Here is a 20,216-nt window from a genome sequence, read left to right on the forward strand (position 1 = left end):
AAACTTTAAGGCTGTACTGATATATTTCTTCAGTTGACCATTATACCATTCTTGGAATCAGCAAGAAAATCAGAACTGCCATTTCAATACAACACATTCTGTGTCCAAAGTATGTGTAAGAGTTAAAGAAAATTGGTTATTAGCACATGTCTTTTTACTCCTTCTAAATATTTTGAATCTTAAAACTCCTATGAGAAAGAAGAGGGACAGTGACTGGAGAAGGGCAAAGGTTTGGGGTGAGGGAAAGGGAGGCAGAACGTTATTTATATGGAAATTTCCACATAAAGAAAATTTAAAACAGTTTTATAGCCAGCTTCACTTCATATACTTCTCCACGTGAGATTAAAATGGGCTTTTATTCAGAAATGTGCGTCTTCTAAAGCACTACAAGATGAGACAGAAGAACAATTGAGGAAGTAGAAAAAATACAAACACTGACTGAGTTTATTTTTTCTTAATTTAGATCAAACAACAACTATTGACAAACCAATATGCAAGACTGAATTCTAATTACTATATCTGAAAGATTCTTTTTACGCTTTTCTTTTGCCCATATCTTCTCCAAAGACAGAACTAGATTTTTTGGCATCTTTTTACTTCTACTTGAGTATGTTTTATCAGTAATGTCAAGGGATCTCGAAAAGTCTGGTCCAAGTTCACTAAAAAATTAAAGGACCATGATTTTCAATATTTAAATAGTAAGAGCTGTATTCAAATAGTAAGAGCTTCAAAATTCAATAGTAAGAACATTTTTAGGCTACATTTAGCACATTTTTCTGGGCATTATGATCAACTGGAGGACAGATTAGGTACAGATCGTTGGGCCCCACCTCAATGAGTTCTTGGTTGAGCAAGTCCAAACCCCAAGAATTTCCATGTCTAACAAGTTCTCAGGTGGTGCGAAGACTGATGCTTCAGGAACCACATTTTGCTCTTGGAAACTTTACTGATTCTTTTTATGTAATGGTCAGCAAATGTTTTCTGTGAAGGGCAAATATGTCAGGCCTTGCCAAGCAAGATGCAAAATTAAGGATGTTATATATAGACTTAAATAGAAGAGAGAAAACAATTTTCCAGAGAATTTTAACAAAAAAAATTTAATAAATAATCATAATGTTTGTGCAAGTCCTGAATTGCTGGGACAAGATCACCTCACCTATTCTTGAGCTTCCTTATGGGATTTTATTTGAATAAAGAATTGCATGGATAAAAAAAGTCTCTCTTAGACTTTGTCATTTCCCCCTTTACTGTGCCATGAAGTGCTTTTAATTGCCCTACTGAGAGAACTATTAAACAGTGTCATTTCAAATTGTCGTCTCACAGGAATTGGTTAAAAGAATATAGAAAATCATCAGGCAAACCAAAATTGGAAGTCTTCACCTTTGTAAGGGAGAAAACATGCATTCTCTTTTAAGAAAAAAATTAAGGGTACATATATAGAAATGTTGATGCGGCACAAAAGGATATATGAAGATAGTCCTGATTATCATATTAAAGCTGGCAATACTGTCACATACATACATTTAGAGAAGAAGCAGAGCAACTCAGATAAGTAACATGAATCTCTGGGTGTCTAAATGGTCATAATGAGATTATAAGCATAATTAAAGTCTGTTCCTGTGCTTAATTAATATGTTCATCCATCTGAAATACAAAGAAATTGAGAAGTCAATGAATAGACACAATAGACTGCAAATCATTTTTATTTACATAAACACTGGTATTTGGCACTTAAAAGTGCATATTTCCATTAAACATTAAAAACATTCTTTTTTTACCTACTCTTGCGTCAGTAAGATGCATCTCTGTTCCATACTTTGATGTTCAGTAGTACTTCTGTTATCCAGAGTTTATATGCAACACTGACTTCTCCATTTAATGCAGTATCCGTAATCATACTCATCATCATCACAAAATGTTTTACATATTCCTTTCACTTTTTGACATCTCTCAAATCTATACTTTGGTTCAAAGTTACTTCTGGCTGCAATCGATAAAGAAAAAGTCGTCAATCCACGTTTTCATTTGAGGATCTTCTTAGTAAGTGGAGGAAAAAAATCTGTCCTAGACATGAGATCATGTATGAGAAATGGAGATTCTAGGATATCAGATTGTTTTAAAACACAATTTATCAGTTGTTTTAGAAAGTGACCAAGCCATAAACATTTTATTTACACAAAATAGGTTTGTCATATTAACATCTCATATCAGGACTAAACTTCAGCTGACTCCTGGGGGCGTTTGCCAGCCTAATTTTTTCGTTACTTTATTAAGATCAGATTTACTCGCCCATGTTTTCATTAAGACAATGTTTATAGATATGTAAATACATATAATTTTCATTTTCATGTTTTCTCAGTTTTTTTTAGATCTACTGTTATTATCTTTACACAGAATCATTTGTTCAATGCTTTCTTCATCATTCCAGATCTCACTCCTCTTAATGGCAATATTCCTTTATTATACTAGAGCAAACGGATAGGTCCCTTTTGCCAGTCTACAACTTCTGAATGAGCAATATGTATAATTTAGTACCTAATTATATGTATTTTTCTTAAACATGAGTTATGATACTTTTATTCTTGCAGCCAAAATGTAAACCCCTATATGACAGTTATGATTTCTTCTGATTCTTTGTTCTGTCCTACCCAGTATAGCCCAATAATTATAACATAGTAGTTGTGAAAATACTTAATGATAGAGTAATTTACTGAGGTAACAAAACCACTTTAGATATACACATAGAAACAGTTTTGTGTACATTAAGTATTTAGTAAAAAGGGGAGCCACACGCTAGTCTTTTAGTTAGTTGTGAATCTTCTAGGACATGCAAAGAAGGGTGTTCTGAGATTCCAAACTCACAACTTTGTGTTAACACATTAAACTACAGTAAATGGAAGCAAATATTTTTTGTTATTTGACGATTTTATTTTTCTTAATGATTCAATTATACTGTAACTAATGTCTTTAAATAATAATAAAAAAAGAGACTATGAAGTCAGGATTATTTTTTTCTCCAAATTTCATCATAGCACTTACTTACCTTGGATAAGTCACTCCACTTATCTACATGACAGAATATAATAAACATAGCTATTCCAAATATATTTGGAATATTAAATTTTATGTGCCAGGAACATAAAGAAAAATAATTTCACTAAAACGTAGATAATGAATTAAACTGAATTTAGATTAAAATTATGTAATGTTAACTCATAGAACCTAATTGCCTGTCTACAAATCCAATTGAAATTCAAAATGGTTTCATTTCAATTCCACATGTCAGGTGTTTATTTGAGTGCCTAATATTCTCTGAGCATTAATTAGGTTGAGAACTGGACAGAAACTTCAAATGTGTAGAATGCAGAGAAGATTTCAAGTGCACTTACTTTATCATTAATAAAGTTAGTAGGAAAGAGAACTAAGTTAAGCTTAAAGTGCAAGAAATTGTCAAGCAGGTTTTGACATGTGAATATATGTAACTGCTTTGAGAATGGAAAGCTAATTCATGATGACAGAATCCCTGGCCACTGGTGAATTTTGGCAAAATCTAAAGTTATTTCATGCCATACTTGATATAATTTAAAGTAGGGAAGAAGGTGATGCATGATTTCATTTCACTTTTTTAAAAAAAAACCTTTGTTGGGTGGGTACTTTTTAAGCTAATCAACATTCCTGAGACCCTAATATTTTGTCAACCCACCAAAGACTTGTTGACTCTTAAGATACGTTTAATTCAGAAAAAAGAAGTATAGATTTATAATGATCATTGCTAACATTTAAAATATACTAATGTTCTTTTTACTTTCTCATTATTTCAAAGAGTAGAATTTTTTTGAATCATGAAATCTATAGAACTATATGATCCAGAAACAAAAAGCATGCTTTGCAAAATTGGTTCTATAACTTCTTAGTTATTTGCAAATAATATATCACCTTAGAACCACAGCTATGCCGTGTGAACATTTCAAATAGAAATTTGTTCTCACAAGACTCAGAAAATGTATTGACTACCTGAAAATATTACTGATTTTATTTGACGTTTCCATTTTCATTTTTAAATTTCTGTGAGAATAAGTTCCTAATTATAAATCAGGGGTTCCAAACCAGGCCCCTCGAAGAGGATTGGCCATGGAGGTAGATAGTTTTGATTGTCACAATTAGTGGAGGAGTGCTATTGGAATTTGGTGAGTAAAAATTAGGGATACTGAGAAACATCCTGCAACTAATGATATAATCTCATGCTATGAGCTAATAATATAGTGATATAATGATACAATGCAGAAGGTAGCTCCCACAACAAAGAATTGTTTGGACCAAAACATCAATAGTGCAGAGGTTGAGAAACCCTATTTAAATGAATATTGTAAAATACTTTTGAAGATATTTATACTACAAGGGAGTACATTAAGTAGTCAAAGTCTACATTCTGTTATTGACTCCTTTGCTGCGATGTTCAGCTATCTCCAAATGAATATTTCCATTTACGAGATTTTTCTCCATTTAGAAGATTTTTAAATATCTTCTCCTGTGACTTGCACTATCAACAACAAAGATGTTTTGTATGCCATATCGTGTAATGTTTTGTAATAAAATTTTTATGTCATCAATGCCATTAGATTCTAATTTATCTATACTTTAATTGATACCACTTAGTATGGTTTGAATATTTTTTGCTAAAATTCAATATAATGGTAAATTTATTACTATATAACAAAGATTTAAAATAAAAATAATGTCAAAGCAGCTCAGAATGCTATTATTAAATGCATACAATAGTCAAAATATCAACTTTCTATTCTTTTGTGGATTTTTGACACATTGGAAAAAAATCAAATCAACACAGTGAAAGGATTAAAATATGTGAAAGATCATGCATGTAATAAGGCTTCAATGTATGTTTAGCAAATAATTGTTTCATAATGGGAACTCACATTTATTAAAACAAAACCCTAAAAATTAAACAGTCTCTTGTGATGAAAATTTATCTAGAAACTTTATCAAAATAGAAAAAAAAATCCTTCCTCATGCATATCCCTGTAACAGATAATGGTTAGTATAAACAAACATCCTTAGATCTCATATCTACATTTAGAAAATGAAATGAGATGCCACAATGAAAATACCGAGAGAGTAGCTGGGGTCTGGAAATTCTTTGACTTCTCATCTCCTTCTGAGTTCATGTCTGATCCAAACGTATCCACACAATACATTCCATTTTTCTTTAGTTAAATAACCAAAAAATTATTCAATTTCATTTTGGGAGTAAGGGAAGTTAGTAGCTGTTTTTATTACTATGTTGTGGTATTGATGATTTTAAAAACTCTGAATTAATACAAATCACTAAATTGTATTCCTAAACTAATAAAAGAAGTAGATTTTGCATTTTTGAATAGAAATTATATGATACAGAGGTATGGTTGAGAAAAATACTGTGGACCTTCACAGGAAGTAGTAAGAGGAACTCGGGCAGAGTGCAACTGCCGAGTGAAGATAACTCCTTCTTTCTTTTGCCGTCTGCCTCCTCAGACAGTCATTTCCCAGAACTGAGAAGCTGAATTCAGCTATTATTCTTAGTTTCTGACTTCCTTCCTTAAAATATTTAATTATGTATAGCCTCTTTTCCTTAATGAAATTCTTTTCTTCCTTTCTTATTCCCTTTTCTCTTTCCTGATACATATTTTTTTCTCCACTAAATTATAGATCAGAATAGAAATTGGACTTTGTTATGATTTTCCTCTGCTCTTCTGTTCTTATGTTCTGGTCATCCTCTCACTTCAGCTCTGTCTCTCTCATGCAAGGGACATATACTCTCAACGTCTAGTCTCACAAGCCCAGTGGATTTATATTTTTTTCTGGGATTATCTGTAGGACAGCATTTAATAATAAAATAACAGCACATTTCTATTATAGGCTTGTAGCTCAGAAATGTGGTCCTCTTATTTCTTTGACCTAGGGTTTCTCACAACACAACTATGTCAACTCACACAAGGCACATAGAACTTTGAATTGTTGTTGAAGAACTTCCATAAAACAAATTCTGCTTACTCTGGTACCAAGAGATCAAGAGAAAACGCAATGTACAGGCACCAGATACACGTGTGATACAGAACCACTTCTGAATGGTTCAGTATTAAATTTTATTTAATTCTTTGTGTATTACAGATATACACAGGCCTTGATGGGTGTGCTGAGAAAACTTAGTATCACTGGTCCTCTCTTCTTGGACCATGTGCCTCTTTCTTTTCTTCTGTGTTCTTTACTTCTCCAAGCAGCAAACAGTTGCAGGTCTCGTGCAGTAAGCAATCCTAATGGCACTTTCATGGCACTCAAGTCTGCATCGACCATTTCTCTTTCTGCAATCTCTCCTCATATCCAAGCTACCATATTGGGGATATCTCTTTTTGGCTGTAAAAAGGAAAGAGTGACTGAAATTAACAATCTAGCTATGACACACCCATATTTTAAATGGAGAAAGTTCAGGAAGCAAAAGATCATAGAGTAGGACAAAAGAAACCCCTACCCCCGATTAATGGCTATGAAAATCTTACTGAGGAAAGTTTAAGTAAATGTACTGCCCCTGGTGTAAGGTCAATCCTAGAAATGAGAAAGTTTCTAAGACCTAAGTGAGATGTGCCAGCTTGCTGATTTACAAATCACTAGGTAATAAATCAAGAATAGTCCCCAAAGTCAAGAGGAAAAGGGTATTCATAATTTATTTTCTGTCAGGCTCAGTCACCACAATCACCTAATTGCATCTGGGTTCCCCTTTTACTGCTTTCACAAACATTATTTAGACTCAATGTTGTGCTTTATGAGTTCTTCTTCAAGATTTCTACTGCAGCTTGATTTTACTATTCTAATATGTTGAGAGAGAGGCAATGTTAGGCAATTTGTCAGAATTCTTCCAACTCCCCTGGATATTTTGGGATTCACTTCCCTGAAGAAATGATCTAACTTAGACACATGTCTGATGAGAGATAGCATTGATTAAAACAAAAAAATTAGAATGTCTAGAAGGTGTGGCCATTGTTGGCCACTATAGGATTTCTAAAATTACCAGTGCTGAAAGCTACATGTTTCCTATTGTAGCTTGGAGACTGACAATCACTTGAATTTTATTATTTATGATAGTTGGAGATACTGGGGAAATTGTGGGATGTTGGTCTGATAGGCTGTAAAAAACGATTCCAAGCTAAATATATTTAATTTTATATTTCACATTACATGTTGGCCCACGTGTTTTCAGAAAGAAGTCCTTTGAAGAAAGGAGTGCTTTCAGAAAGGAGTCTTTGAACCACGTGGGGCATAAGGGCATCGACAACCCTCCCCACCGCGCGCGCGCGCACACACACACACACACACACACACACACACAAAGTTGAAAATCTGCATATAACTTTTGACTCCTTCAAAACTCAACTACTAATAGTTACTGTTGACCAGAAACCTTACCAATAACATAAATCGTGTACTAACACATATTTTGGATGTTATATGTATTATATACTGTATTCTTACAATAAAATAAGCTAGAAAAAAACTGTTATTACAAAAATCATAAGGAAGAGAGAATGCATTTACAGTATTTATTGAAAAAAATCCATGTATGAGTGGACCACACACTTGAAACCTTGTTGTTCAAGGGTCAACTGTTGGCTCCTTGTTAGGCTCTATGCCATTTCCTAGAGCAGGGTGTCTCATGTAGACACTATTGACCTTTTGGGTTACACAGTTTTTTTGCTGTGGGATGCTATTCTGTTCACTGAAGGATGTTTAGAAACATCCCTGGCCTCCACCCACCCACTATGGCAGTAATACCAGTTGTGACAACCTAAAATGTCTTCAGACACTGCTTAATGTCTCCTTGGGACTGAAGCTGCCTATCATTGAAAACCACTGTTCTAGTGATGCTGTGAGAAACCAAACATATATTGCCTCTAACCTCAGATACATTGCTCAAATACAATCTTCTCTCTGAAGTCTCTGCGGATCACTTTCAAGAAAGTAATCTCTCTTTCCATTGCTCTCACAAAGCACTTCATGTGCAACATTCATATTGCATACTAGAGAATGTCTTTAAACAAATATAAAGTCATACTTAACATATAAGCTAGAAATGAGCAAGATATTAAAAAAATAATTTCATTTCATAATTTGTTTTTAATTTTACTCATGTACTATTTTATCCCTTTGGCTACTATTCACCTCCTTTGAAACAGGGAAAAAATCATGACTACCCTTTCACCACAAAACTATATTATCTATTCTACAATCAAAGCACATGTCAGATTTAAAGAAAAGTGATTATTGGTAATAGGGCATTTTTCAATTTGGCAGATAAAGTGAAACAATAGGTGAGAATGAAACAATGTCACATTCTAAACATTCATTGTATTTATGAACTTTAGAAAATGAACTGGAAAGCTAAATGACGTCACTGGAAATTTCTCTGCATAGAAAACTAAAGACTTTTATCTAGACATTTTTTTCATCTGTAACAGTCTTAGTGGAATGAGTTTTTCTACTTCAATTTTGTGTTAGAACTTTCAACACCTGAATACACACATAAACACACACATACACACACGAGGTGTGACAATTAATTGTGCGAACTTGTTGCTAACCTTTTTGGTATCAGAGGGATTATTCATTATGAATTTGTAACAACTGGACAAATGGTTAACCAAATGTACTATTTGGAAGTGCTGAAAAGGCTGCATGAAAAAGTTAGATGACCTGAACTTTTCGCAAACAATTCATGGCTCTTGCATCACGACAATGCTCCAGCTCACACGGCACTCTCTGTGAGGGAGTTTTTAGTCAGGAAACAAATAACTGTATTGGAACATATTCCCTACTCACCTGATTTGGCCCCCAGTGACTTTTTTTTTTACCAGAAGATAAAGGAAATATTGAAAGGAAGGCATTTTGATGACATTCAGGACGTCCAGGGTAATACGACAACAGCTCTGGTGGCCATTCCAGAAAAAGAGTTCCAAAATTTCTTTGAAGTAGGCACTTGTGTAGGTGCACAGCTGCCCAAGGGGAGTACTTCGAAGGTGACCGTAGTGATATTCAGCAATTAGGTATGTAGCACTTTTCTAGGATGAGTTCGCGAACTTAATTGTTATACCTTGTATTTTGTGTGTGTGTGTGTGTGTGTGTGTGTATGTGTGCGTATGAGGAACTCTAAAAGAGTTATATAAATGTCATTTAAGTTTACTTATTTCAACTGCATATGTTGGTGAACTAACTATAAGATGAAACACAAGATTCAAGATTCTCATTGATTTACTATTTTCTAAAATGTTTATATTCCATATCACACCTATTTAATTTTGCGGAGAAAATAGATATCTTGACATCTTTCTTTTATTTAGAGATTTTTTTTGTTGTTTAAAATGGTAGGATTTCTTTTAAAATTTTGCACATGTGTCATTAACAGGGACAATGACCTCATTTTGAAAATATAAGAAAAAAAAATATACAAAAAGTTAACACTGATGTTGTAATCTATATCACTCTCTGCCCCAACTGGTTTATAAAATAAGTCTGCAGGACACATGACTTTTAAATTTGTTGCTAAATCCTTGAATAACTTCAGTTATTAGTAGGGGCACCTGATATGGCTGTTATAAGGAAAAAATAACTTAATGAAACATAAAAAACACTGGGCACAGGGATTTATTAATGTTAGCTATGGTTGAAATTAAAAGAAGAAAAGGATTTATCACATGTTAATATATACTTTTTTTTAGTGGGGCGGCTCTTTCTAGATCTAGAAAAAAATCCAGAGATCATTTTCTAACAATTTTTGAATGGAGGAAGAGGAAGTTATTTTCTTATCTACATTAATAACTGTATTACTTTGTCACTTCATTGATACTTGGTCCCTAGTTAGAAATTTATCCACTTGCAACCTTTAACGATAATTTATCAGTTTGTTATGTGTAAATTTTTAGATTGTTATCATGGACTTTATAATAATCACAAAGAAGGATAAGTTAATTTAGTCTCCTAGGCTTCTATTATGACTTCTAGTGGGCGTAAAAAAATCATTCAGGAACTAAAAAGGAATATTTTCCTGAGGGTTAGTATATTTGCACCTGATTTCAATGCCAGTATCAAAAATCGGGTAGACTTGAGCTCGTCCTTAAGCTCTTAAGGAGAAGGGAGTAGACTCAACGATCACTCCATCTCCAAAACTTATTCTATTTCTATGCAATTAATACTTACACATCAATTCAGAAGAAGACAATATGTTATATACCCGGTGTGAAGAGATCATCCTTGAGAGGGGAAAATTCTCATGAAAAATACAGCTCATGTACAAGGTATTGCACTCAACATTAGTGTGATCTGTAGCAGTCAGACAGAAGAGTAGTGACTAAAACTATTTAAAGAAAGGCCAAGAAGGGACATGATTTGCCAAGGACAGAATATTAAGAAAGTCTTCCTACTTATTGGGAGCAGTATACTGGCATAGGTTAAAAAGAAGGAAAAGGTAAATAGATCATTCCCTGAAACAGAACCATCTACCAGTTGATTATGCTAAAGAATATTTTTTTTCAGCAAGAATAAATTTTAACTAATTCTTTCAGGATGAAAGTAATGAGACTAATCTATTGACCTTATTTTTTTTTTTAGTTTTTCATTTTGAAATCATATTAAATTTACAGAAGAGTTGCAAAGATAATAGAGGCCAACATTCTCTTATGGTAACATCTTATGGTAACCTGTTATATTTATCAAAACTCAGAAATTATATGGTATAATACTATTAACTAAACTACACACTTCGTTCACATTTCATCAGTTTTCCCACTATTGTCTTTTTTTCCCTCCTTTTCCAGGGTCCAATACAGAGTATCATGTTGCATTTAGTATAAAAATCTTTAACCCCCCTGTTTTTATCATATTTTTAACAAGAAACAACTGGTGTCTTGTCAAATTCATTAGCACAAATATGCCCATAAATATTTCTATGTTACCTGGTAAAATTGTGACCCAAAAGAGCAGAATAAAGAAAAACAGATGAATCTTCATGGTAGAGAATTCCTTAGGAATAAAATGTCAAAAGATCTTTTTCCAGTCTGGTTTTTCAAATAAGGAAACAGAGAACGCCTTTTATTTATAGATTCTCCTAGGAAGTAGTTCTAACTACTGAGGCTTATCAACAACAGCAAGAACATTTGTATGCTTGGTTGAATTGTGCTGTGTTCAAAGAGCACGGTCACAAAAAAATTATTATTTTTTTCCCATAAAAGTAATACCTGGCTGCGTTACCTTAAATAATCTCTCATGAAAACAATCTTTAAGGAACTTTTAACGGATATGTGTTTGGATTGCTAACACATCATGGTGAAAATGTTGCAAATGTCCTGTCTGCTGTTGTATGCTACATATCATGCTACATATGCTAATGCTCTTAATATTAAGCTGTTGAATGTCTGAATCATAGGATTTTATAGCTGAAAGTTTCCATTGAGATCACTTTTGTTTACAGATGAAAACAATGAGAACCAGAGACATTGAATGATTGACTTTAATTCAGGTAATGTATAATTATTTAAATTTAACATGATCAGGAAATTGTGGATTCATTAATGAGTGTGGGACATACTTGACGCAATAAGTTTTTAAGTATGACATAATTTTCTTATAATAAATCATCTAATTTCATAATTCTAGGTTCAATGTTTTTAATTCTATTTATGGAACTGGAAGTGACATCTGATCCAATTCGAATACTGCCCAAGTCTACTATTTCAGATACAGGTGGAAGAGCTAGAAGTTTTACACAGTATCCGGAAGTTGATGCTGTAGTCAAAGAACAATTCTCTTCTACCACAGAGTCAAAGCATTTCTAGGACATTTTTCTCAAACATTAGCTACTTCACAATCCTCTGGAGGGCTTATTAAAAACAGATTGAAGACCCCAGCCTCAGCATTTCTGATTTAGTAGGTCTAGAATAGAGTCTAAGATTTTGCATTTCTACCAAGATCCTGAAATGCTAATACTACTAAAAGGGGCCACATATTACTCTAAGAAACCTGATTTATTTATTCTATAAAACATCAGAAAAATGAATCACAGAGGCATAGAATCTATGTTTTAGATTAACAAAGAATGTGAGACTTCTTAGAGATTCCAGTCTAATCCTTTCATGTTACAAATGAGGAAAGTGAAATCAAGAGAGATTAACTTATTTGCTTAATAATTGTTTTCCTTTAAAAAATATTTCAAATTATAAAATATAAATGGAAACTTTGGACTTAAATCAAATGTAGGGACTTTGGTTTAGCTGTGCTTTTCTTTTTGTGGAAAAGAAAAAAAATGAGAATTCAGCATCAGCTGATGGGAAGAAGACTACTTCAATATATTACTATGTAGCATTTATTCAACAAATATTTATTGCACTCTAAATTTTGCCAAGTTGGAATTTGCTACAAGCTGATGGCATATTGGAGGAATGATCAGAGTTTAAATACTGACCCACAGTGTGACATCAACCAAAATGATGGGGTAAAGACCTCTTAGAACCTGCTCCTCCAAAAAGCAATAGAAAAACTGTTGAAAACTGTCAGAGAATTAACTTGTTGAGCACTTTGGAAGTAAACCAAAGACCTGCAACAACCGAGAGAGTACTAATTCAAGAAAAATCACCAAATCTCTTAAGAAAAATGAGCTTTGTAACATTTTAACATACCTTAGTCCCATCCCTTACTCCTCAGCTCAGCATAAACCTTGAAAAATAATGGTCCACATTCATGGTACCAGATGGAGTAGAACATGGCTAGAGCTCTTCAAATTGTCATTCCTAGAAAATGGTCATTATTTATCTTGTCAGGTGGTTTTCTGGAAGACCCCAGTTAAAGGTTTATCTTTATTTCTCCTGACCTAGAGAACATGTGCAGTACTAAAGACACTCCCAAGGAGGATTTTTCAAAAACATTTATAGGCAAATGTTTTAGTCACTCTTATCTGACCCAGTGGGAAAGAGTTATGGTAAACAATAGTCTAACCAAAAAATTGGAAGGAAAGTTTGAGGAAGAAGATATGTGTAGGAGCTTTGGAAGGGAATCCTTTTGGCTAAAATGGAAGGACACAAAACAATAACTGGAATCAACATGAAGGAATAAAAAATACCAGTGAAGATCATTATATACTCTATAGCAGGGGTGTCCAAACTTTTTTCAACGTTTTTCACCCAGGGCCATATGAGGTAAAATGCACAAAGAGCCAGGCCACTCACTCGAGGTGAAGTACGCATTGCCTCACCTGGTTTATTTAAGTAAACTAAATATATTTTTGGAATTTGCTGCGGACCAATTAAAAACGGATTGCGGGCTGCAGTTGGCCCGCGGGCTGCAGTTGGCCCGCGGGCTGCAGTTGGCCCGCAGGACGCACTTTGGACACCCCTGCTCTATAGGTAAATATAAAAGACAGTATAATTGTATTTTTGTCTGTGACTCTTTTTTTCTACATGATTTAGAAGACAACTGCATAAAACAATAAGTCTATGTCTGTGGGCACAGAATGTAGAAGATGTAATTTGTGACAATAATAGCACAAAGGGGAGGAGGATGGAGCTACAAATTGCAAAACTTTTGTGTAATATTGAAATTAAGTTGGTATTAATACAAACTAGATTCTTAGCTTAATTGTAATTTTCATTGCAATCTCTAGGAAAATAACTATAAAATTCCTAAAAGAAACCACCAGAGAAATAAAATGTTGCACAAGAAACTATTTACTTAACATAAATAAATAAATAAATAAATAAATAAATAAATAAGGCAGTAATAGAGAAATTGAGGAACAGAAAGGACAGTAAACATTTAGAAAACCAATAGCAAAATGGCAGAAATAATTACTTCTTTTCAGTAATTAGACTAAATATAAATGGATTGCTTTTACAATTAAAAGGCAGAGATTAGTAGACTAAATTAAAAAATAAATGACCCAAGACTCACTTAAGATTCAAAGACACAAATAAGTTGAATGCAAACGAATATAAAAAGCTAGTCCATGCAAATAACAACTAAAAGAGAACGGCTGTGATTGTACTAATATCAGACAAAATAAACTTAAAAGGTGAAATTGTTACTAGAGATAAAGAAGGCCATTATATAAAGAAAAAATGGTCAATCCATCAAGAAGACATAATAATTATAAACTTTATGCACCTAACATAAGAGCCCCAAAATGCATGAAGCAAAACATGACAGAATTGAGGGAAGAAAGAGACAATTCAAAAATAATAGTTTGAGACATTACTATCTGACTTTTGATAATGGATACAACAATTAGACAGGTCAGCAAGGAAACAGAAATATTAAACAACACTATAAACTAAGTAGACCTATTAACTCACTATGTCTATTAACTAACTAATATGTAGAACTCTCCAACCATCTGAAGCAGAACACGTGTTCTCATGTGAACATTAAACATTCTCCAGGATAGCCATATATCAGGAATAAAACAAGTATCAATCTATTTAATTAAATGAACTAATACAAAGTATGTTCTTTGACTACAATGGAATAAACTTAGAAATCAATAACAGAGGTAAATTTGGAAAATTCACAGATATGTGAAAAGTAAACAACACATTCCTAAATGAGCAGTGGTTCAAAAAAAAGTAAAAATAAAAATTAGAATATACTTTGGATTAATGAGAACAAAAATAAAACAAACCAGAGCTTATGGGATACAGTGAATGATATGGAAGTGCAAGAAACCCCAAATAGGCAAACAATCTTAAAAAAGAAAAACAAAGACAACTTACATTTCTGATTTTAAAACTTAGTACCAAGCCACAGTAATCAAGACAGTGTAGTACTGACATAAGAAGAGGCGCATAAATCAACAGATTAGAATTGAGAGTCTAGAGAAAACAACAACTCATACATCTATGTTCAATTGATTTTTCGATAAAAGTGCCAAGATAATTTTATGGGGAAAAAACACTCCTCTCAAAAAATAGTCCTGAGACAACTAGATATGGTTAAAAAGTGGAAACAATCCAACTATCCATCACCTGATGAATGGGTAAACAAATATGGTATATCCATACAGTAGAATATTATTCAGCCATAAAAAGAATAAATTACTGATACATACTACAGTATAACTATACCTTGAAAGTATTAAGTGGAATAAAATAAATCAGACACATAAGCCCATCTATTGTATGAGTTTATTTATATGAAAAATCCTCAATAGTCAATTCCATAGAGACAATGAATTATTAGACAGGAAATGAGGGGAAGAGGGATTTGAGAGTAAATGCTAAGTAAGATAAGGGGTTTTTGCCATTAAGGAAATGCTCTAGAATTAGGTAGTGGTGATGCTTGTACAACATTGTAAATATACTAAAATCCTCCTGAGCTGAATACCTTAAAATGATAAATTTTATGTTATATGAAATACATCCGAATTTTAAAAGAAGAATAAATATTATGGGGAAAATCACATCAATCTAACATGAAAATTTACATACAAAATGCTTAATTTTACGCCTTCCCTGTTCACAGAATTTCTTTCAGAAAAAAAGGGACTATAAGAACATACTACAGTAAAGGTTCTCTTTGCTTTTGTTGCACATGGCAGTAGTAAGAATCTTCTTTTACTTTTCTGAGCACCTTGAGGACAGTTTTAAAATCTTTGTCTAGTAGATTACAATCAGGCCTTTTAAGGGGGATAGTTTCTGTTAAATTTGTTTGCTTTGGATGGGGCATATTTTCAAGTTTCTTTGTATGCCTTCAGATTTTTTTTGGAAAATTCCACATTTGAATTTAATAATGTGGTATCTCTGGAAATCATATTCTTTTCCCTTCCACAGGGTTTGTTGTTTTTGTTATTATTTTTGTTTATGTATGCTGTCGCTGCAAAACACTAACGGCTTTCCCAGGTCTTTTCTGTGCCGTTCCCTGGCCGTGCATAATCACTTTCTAATTTTTGCCCCCAAATATGCAGTTGCTTTGAATGGCTTAGTCTTTAATGTCTGGCTCTAAAAAAGGAAAAGAAAAATAAAGGGGGAGGAAGGGAGTCAACATTTTAAATTCACTGGAAATCACTTCTGCTGGAAGGGGAGGAGCTTGTAATGATGGGGGAAGGCACAACAATAATAGCCACTCTCCTCTTAGTGCACGACTTGGTGACTGGAAACATCTAAAATAGATACAGCAGACAGATTCTGCCAGTGCAATTGTTGTCAAGGTGGGGAGAGAGATTCCTGGTGCTTTCTCATCCCCATTATAGCAGAATTCTCTCTTCATTTAGTTTTGTATGCCAATTTTTTAATGTAATATTTTCCACATATGTGTTCATATGAGTATTGAATATTCTTTCACTCTGCAGTTTCCTTTTGTTTTTTTTTTTTTTTTGTAATTGCTTTGGTATTTTGGAACATTTATATACTTATATAAATGGTCATTATTTTATTCCACTCTTTGCTTTTCCTTTTAGAAAAATCCAGTTACAGATATATTGAATCCCCATTGCCTGTGTTTATACATATTACTTTATTTTGAATATTAAATTTTTTTCTTTCAGTATGCTTAATGCTTCCTTTATTCATATCTGTCCTTTATTCATGTGCTACCCATTCAGTCTTTTACTTTTTTTATTTGTTCTAATTTTGACTTCATTTCTGAATTTAAAATATTTATTTCTGAGATAGGACAGTTCATATTTTACATCTACCTGTATCTAAGCAATCTAATTTCTGAGATTTTTAAAGTTCTTATTTGTTCTTTTTAAATAAAAATATTAATCATTTTATTAAATTACTATAACTTTATGCTGATATATTGGTTGTAATTTTCATGTACTTTGTCACAGTATTCTTTCTATCATTTATTAGCATGATAAGCTCATGTTTATGTCTTTTCTTTGGTAGATTTCAATCATATTTGATTATATAAATTTTGATCCCAAATTAGGAAGATTAGCTATTTTTTTTCAGTTCCACAATCCCTTTGCCCTGAAATTATAAATATTACTATATCCACTCTAATTAAGATATATTAATGTATGTTATTAATTTGTGTTTATTGTCATGAGGACACAATGAATTGTAACTTGTCAGAAAACATTGCTAGTTATGTTGTCTTCATTTTTATGTATATAATAAAATTCATTTTTAAATATATTTCTTAACTGTTCTGCAATATTGCAGATGAAGTTGGAAAAACTACTTTAAATTATTTACTTAAACTAGTGGCAAAATGTGTATAGTCTATGTGTGCAAGAAATATATGCCTATACAGAATTAAATGTGCTGGGATTTTATTAGCAGAAATGCTTGTAGGAGTCAAAAAAGAAGAGGGTCAGGAAAGGTTAGGAGAGCCATCAGACTGTGATGCAAGGCTGATCCTGAATGAAACAAAGGAAACATTTGGATGGACGCATCTTAGGCTGCTGTGCAGCCTAAAAAGGGTTCAGCCACGTCATAGTGGAGTACTCCCCACCAAACCAGCAAGCTGAGGAATCCCGCATCTCTCAGGGATGTGTCTGCCTTAGAAACCTCTCTATAACCAGTCACTGACTGGGACCAGTCTGGGTAGATTGTGGCCTCAGCACAAATGCAGCAAAGGATCTCAAAGTCTATATCACCTGGAGCCCTTGATTAGTTATAGTCACATTTTGGTGGTCCTTTAAGTCTTCTCTTTATAAATAAAGCTGCAAGGAACATCAGAGCACATATATCTTTACAGATGAATGTTTTCAGATTTTGGGGTAGATACCCAGTGGAATACTATTCTGTCATAAGAAAAGATGAAATAGTGCCATTTGCGACAACATGAATGGATCTTGAGATTATAATGCTAAGTGAAATAAGTCAGACAGAGAAAGTCGAGAACCATATGATTCCATTGATGTGTGGTATCTAAAACGGAAAACAACAAAGGAATAAGAGAAACAAATGAAGAAACAAAAGCTCATAGACACAGACAATAGTTTAGTGGCTACAAGAGGGTAGAGGATGAGAAGAGTAGTAGATGAGGGTAAAACGAATCAAATCTATGGTGATGGAAAGAGAACTGACTTTGGGTGGTGGACACACAATATGATATATATATGTAGATGATGTAATACAGAATTATACACCTGAAATCTATGTACTTTCACTAACACTTGTCACCCCAATAAACATCAATTAAAATAAATAAATATAAATACATAAATAAGTAAATCAGCCCTTTGTGTCATGCAAATTTACTTCTCCACCTAGGTTTGAACAGCAGCTCCTCTGTGATTCTCATGGATCCTTCTTCCTACAGCCAAGCCTAAAAAGGATAATAGTAGGCGGAATCTCAGCCTCCTTCACTACGATTCATCACTGAGTCTCAATTGATACCTATCCTCCCCTTCCCCAACTGTCCATTCTAAACATTCTTCACCCTTAGCTGTCACATCACCAGGTTTGGTGGCTTTTCTGGAGATGTGACCCAAACTTTTGTCTAAAGGGGTTTGAATCCTTAATAGTAATACTTTCCTCCATTGAACGTTGCTGCACATATCTATTCAAAGTGACAACGGGCGAGGGAATATTGCAAGTGTTCTACACATTCAGTGTTTTTTTTTTGCATTTGTTCAGGATCACTCACAAAGGGCATTTGTTTTTGCCACAGCGTTTGAAATCACACAAATCTAGAGTCTTTCATTTCTTAACTCCAAAGTGGCTTCTGAAAAGTGAAGGACAGGGTAGAACTACTGAAATCTTGTTTTCAAAAATTATCTTCCTCTAAATTTTTGGATTGCCTAGGGTTCACCATGATCTACTCGTAGCCACTAACTCCATGGGAAATGGAACTGGTTCTTGGAATTACACTGCCTTAAAAACAACTCTCTGAGTGTTGTGTAACTTCATGACAGCTATTTCTGTATTGTTCAAGTTTTCATATTCAATTTTCTTTCTTATTCATTACAAAGATACGTGAGCAGATGTTCTCACCTCTGAACGATGGTATAAAATGATCCTATCCCAGTCTTATATATCTCTTTATTACATTCTGTTATCCATTGTTTGTAATACTTATGTAATGGCCTACAAAATAAGTCACAGATCTAATGAAGAAAGAAATATTTTCCTGTTCTTTGCAGATCATTTCACCTTCACCATTAAAAGTTTCATAGTTCATATTCACGATATTGCTGTGACATTTTTTTCTACTTCTGGCTTCTGGGAGGAAAGAATAGAATGGAATTATAATCCAGCCACGACATAGGAAGTTTTTCCAAACCATGTGGATTTAGATCAATTGTCAGGAAATGACTATCAGGCAAAATTGGCCCATTGATAATTTTTGTAAATAAAATGTTATTGGAATACAGCCACAGTCATTTGTTTATATGTTGTCTATGGCTGTTTCTGTCCATGACATAGTTAATTGCAACAGAGAAAGTAGTGGCCTATAAAGCCCAAAATATTTACTACCTGACACTTTACCATTACAGAAAGTTTGCCATCCCTGACTTAGGCTTTTGAATTAATATGATGGGGGCATTTTTAGGAGAGAGTATAAGTTTTATTCTTATCACTTTATTTTTCCTTCTTGAATTCCTCTTTCATCCTCCTCAAATATTAGTTCATCAATTGCTTATTAAGAGTCTTAAGTTTGGCTCTAGTTACCATGAAAGACAAAAGCAATAGAGTCCATGCCCCTTGCTCCAGTATTATCTTTTCTGTGAAAAATTTCCTAGAACTTCCTCGCAAACATGGCTACCTCCACCTTTATCTTCCCTTAGGTCTTTATTTGTTTGACTCATTGTGCTTTTATGTCATCCTCTCTTGATTAGGAATTCCGGGAAACAATATTTTAAATCTTGATTGGAAATAAAATCTCTGATGGGCAATATTATCACAACCTTCAATTTTGATTTTGTCACTCTTCTACATTTTCTTCTTCAGGTTTAATAATTAATACTGTGCTTGAAATGAATCAGAAAATTGTAAAACTCTTTTCAACACAACACTACTTGGTCCTAATACAAAATATATATCAAAGTAATATAAAAGTGTGATGGGTATTTGGAAATTTTGCAAGATGAGAAAGACGAAATTAAAATTTTATTTCTAAACACTGGCACAAGACAGATATTCATGAAATTTATTTTATTTACTTTACTTAATCAATATGTATTTATGAATCCTAATGTGAAAGTCATAATTTTATTACATTTTTTTAAAAACTCGTCC

General features: G+C 33.3%; 1 protein-coding gene across 2 annotated transcripts; it reads right to left on the reverse strand.

Moving 5' to 3' along the window:
* Positions 1 to 1,850: 1,850 nt before the first annotated feature.
* On the reverse strand, positions 1,851 to 11,117 carry LOC117020860 (beta-defensin 110). 2 transcript variants are annotated; one of them, XM_033103632.1, is made up of 2 exons: positions 10,995 to 11,094; positions 1,851 to 1,984 (listed from the first exon to the last, which is right to left on the reverse strand). In XM_033103632.1, the coding sequence occupies exons 1-2, from the start codon at positions 11,047 to 11,049 to the stop codon at positions 1,851 to 1,853; spliced, it is 189 nt and encodes a 62-aa protein (XP_032959523.1). In that variant the 5' UTR covers positions 11,050 to 11,094. The 2 variants fall into 2 exon arrangements, with proteins under 2 accessions (XP_032959523.1, XP_032959522.1); XM_033103631.1 differs by lacking the exon at positions 1,851 to 1,984 and adding an exon at positions 6,196 to 6,408 and having other exon boundaries at positions 10,995 to 11,117.
* Positions 11,118 to 20,216: the final 9,099 nt, after the last annotated feature.

The sequence above is a fragment of the Rhinolophus ferrumequinum genome, chromosome 3, assembly GCF_004115265.2.
Source record: "Rhinolophus ferrumequinum isolate MPI-CBG mRhiFer1 chromosome 3, mRhiFer1_v1.p, whole genome shotgun sequence".
Classification (NCBI taxonomy): domain Eukaryota; kingdom Metazoa; phylum Chordata; class Mammalia; order Chiroptera; family Rhinolophidae; genus Rhinolophus; species Rhinolophus ferrumequinum.